Below are 1,781 nucleotides of genomic sequence, written 5' to 3' on the forward strand. Positions count from 1 at the left end.
TCTGACTGTGGAATGGACTGCAGGCCGTTCCAACCAATTTGTTGCTTTAATTACCCTCTGTAGGCATTTTAGGTGTCTGAAAATTCATAACTAAACCATCAAAATCACACATATGATCTGATAAGACAGGAGTTTCACCGAACAAATTTACTTTGCAACTACAGTGATGGTCTGAGGTTAATAACACAGGTTTTAGTTGCAGCTGGCTAGTAGGTTCACATCAGTAACTGACATCAGAAAGTTGAAGCTGTAATATTTGCTGCAGAGTTTACGTGTAGCTAACACAGCTAATTTTCTCAATTTGTGCACACTGTCGAAGTCAACAATTCGTTTACTTAACTTAGAATTATAATCAGATTCAAAGTTCAGAAAGTTTTGAGATTCCTCTGTAAAATAGATATAATTAGAGATTATGTTTGTGTTTGTTGAAGGCATTTGTACTGATTGTCCTATTATACATTATACAGTCTGATCTCCTAGTCTTTGGAAATGCATTTTAACATTGTTCTTGTTTTATGCCATCTGTTTTGGTTATCAACAACATTCCAACCATCTTAAACTTACACTTGTTTCTTGGTGACTGTCTTGAGAAGGTGGGGATGGTTGTCAATGTCTTGAGAAGGGGATGAGTGTGGGGACTGTCTTAAAAAGGGGGTGAGGTTGGGGATTGTCTTAAAAAGGGGGTGAGGTTGGGGATTGTCTTAAAAAGGGGGTGAGGTTGGTGACTGTCTTAAAAAGGGGGTGAGGTTGGGGACTGTCTTAAAAAGGACGGGGGTGAGGTTGGTGACTGTCTTGAAGGAAGGGGTTGTGGGTGGTGACTGTCTTAAGCAGGGGGTGAGGGTGGTGGCTGTCTTTAAGGAAGCGGTTGTGGGTGGTGACTGCCTTGAAGGAAGGGATCGTGGGTGGTGGCTGTCTTTAAGGAAGGGGATGTAGGTGGTGACTGCCTTGAAGGAAGGGGATGTGGGTGGTGACTGCCTTGAACGACGGGGCTGTGGGTGGTGACTGCCTTGAAGGAAGGGGCTGTGGGTGGTGACTGTCCTAAGCAGGGGGTGTGGGTGGTGACTGCCTTGAAGGAAGGGATTGTGGGTGGTGCATGCCTTGAAGGAAGGGGATGTGGGTGGTGACTGCCTTGAAGGAAGAGGATGTGGGTTGTGGCTGACATGAAGGAAGGGGCTGTGGGTGGTGACTGCCTTGAAGGACGGGGCTGTGGGTGGTGACTGCATTGGAGGAAGGGGTTGTGGGTGGTGACTGCCTTGAAGGAAGGGGATGTGGGTGGTGACTACCTTGAAGGAAGGGGATGTGGGTGGTGACTGCCTTGGAGGAAGGGGCTGTGGGTGGTGACTGCCTTGAATGAGGGGGCTGTGGGTGCGTGACTGCCTTGACGGAAGGGGCTGTGGGTGGTGGATGCCTTGAATGAAGGGGCTGTGGGTGGTGACTGCCCTGAATGAAGGGGATGTGGGTGGTGACTGCCTTGAATGAAGGGGATGTGGGTGGTGACTGCCTTGAAGGAAGGGGCTGTGGGTGGTGACTGCCTTGAAGGGAGTGAGGGTGTTAAGAGCACTGTCTTTTTCTAAAGACATTACCCACTTGACTTCCTGTGGGTAAGTTATTGCTGACAGCCTACATGTCTCAGCTGGCACTCAGCTCATCATATGACTTAAACATGTCCCATGAGGTCCTACTAGGCCAAACTGGACAGATCCTAATGGGAAGGATTGCTGAGGTTACTAGGCACTAATCACTCAGCCTCCAGATGGTCTTAGTGAGTCAATGGATTAGTT

General features: G+C 48.2%; 1 protein-coding gene across 1 annotated transcript; it reads right to left on the reverse strand.

The window, feature by feature from the left end:
- Positions 1-701: 701 nt before the first annotated feature.
- LOC127911467 (uncharacterized) lies at positions 702-1,580 on the reverse strand. Its single transcript, XM_052478421.1, has one exon. It carries the CDS (start codon positions 1,578-1,580, stop codon positions 702-704), a length of 879 nt encoding a protein of 292 aa, XP_052334381.1.
- Between the last annotated feature and the right edge of the window lie 201 nt (positions 1,581-1,781).

This window comes from Oncorhynchus keta, chromosome 24, assembly GCF_023373465.1.
Source record: "Oncorhynchus keta strain PuntledgeMale-10-30-2019 chromosome 24, Oket_V2, whole genome shotgun sequence".
Classification (NCBI taxonomy): Eukaryota; Metazoa; Chordata; class Actinopteri; order Salmoniformes; family Salmonidae; genus Oncorhynchus; species Oncorhynchus keta.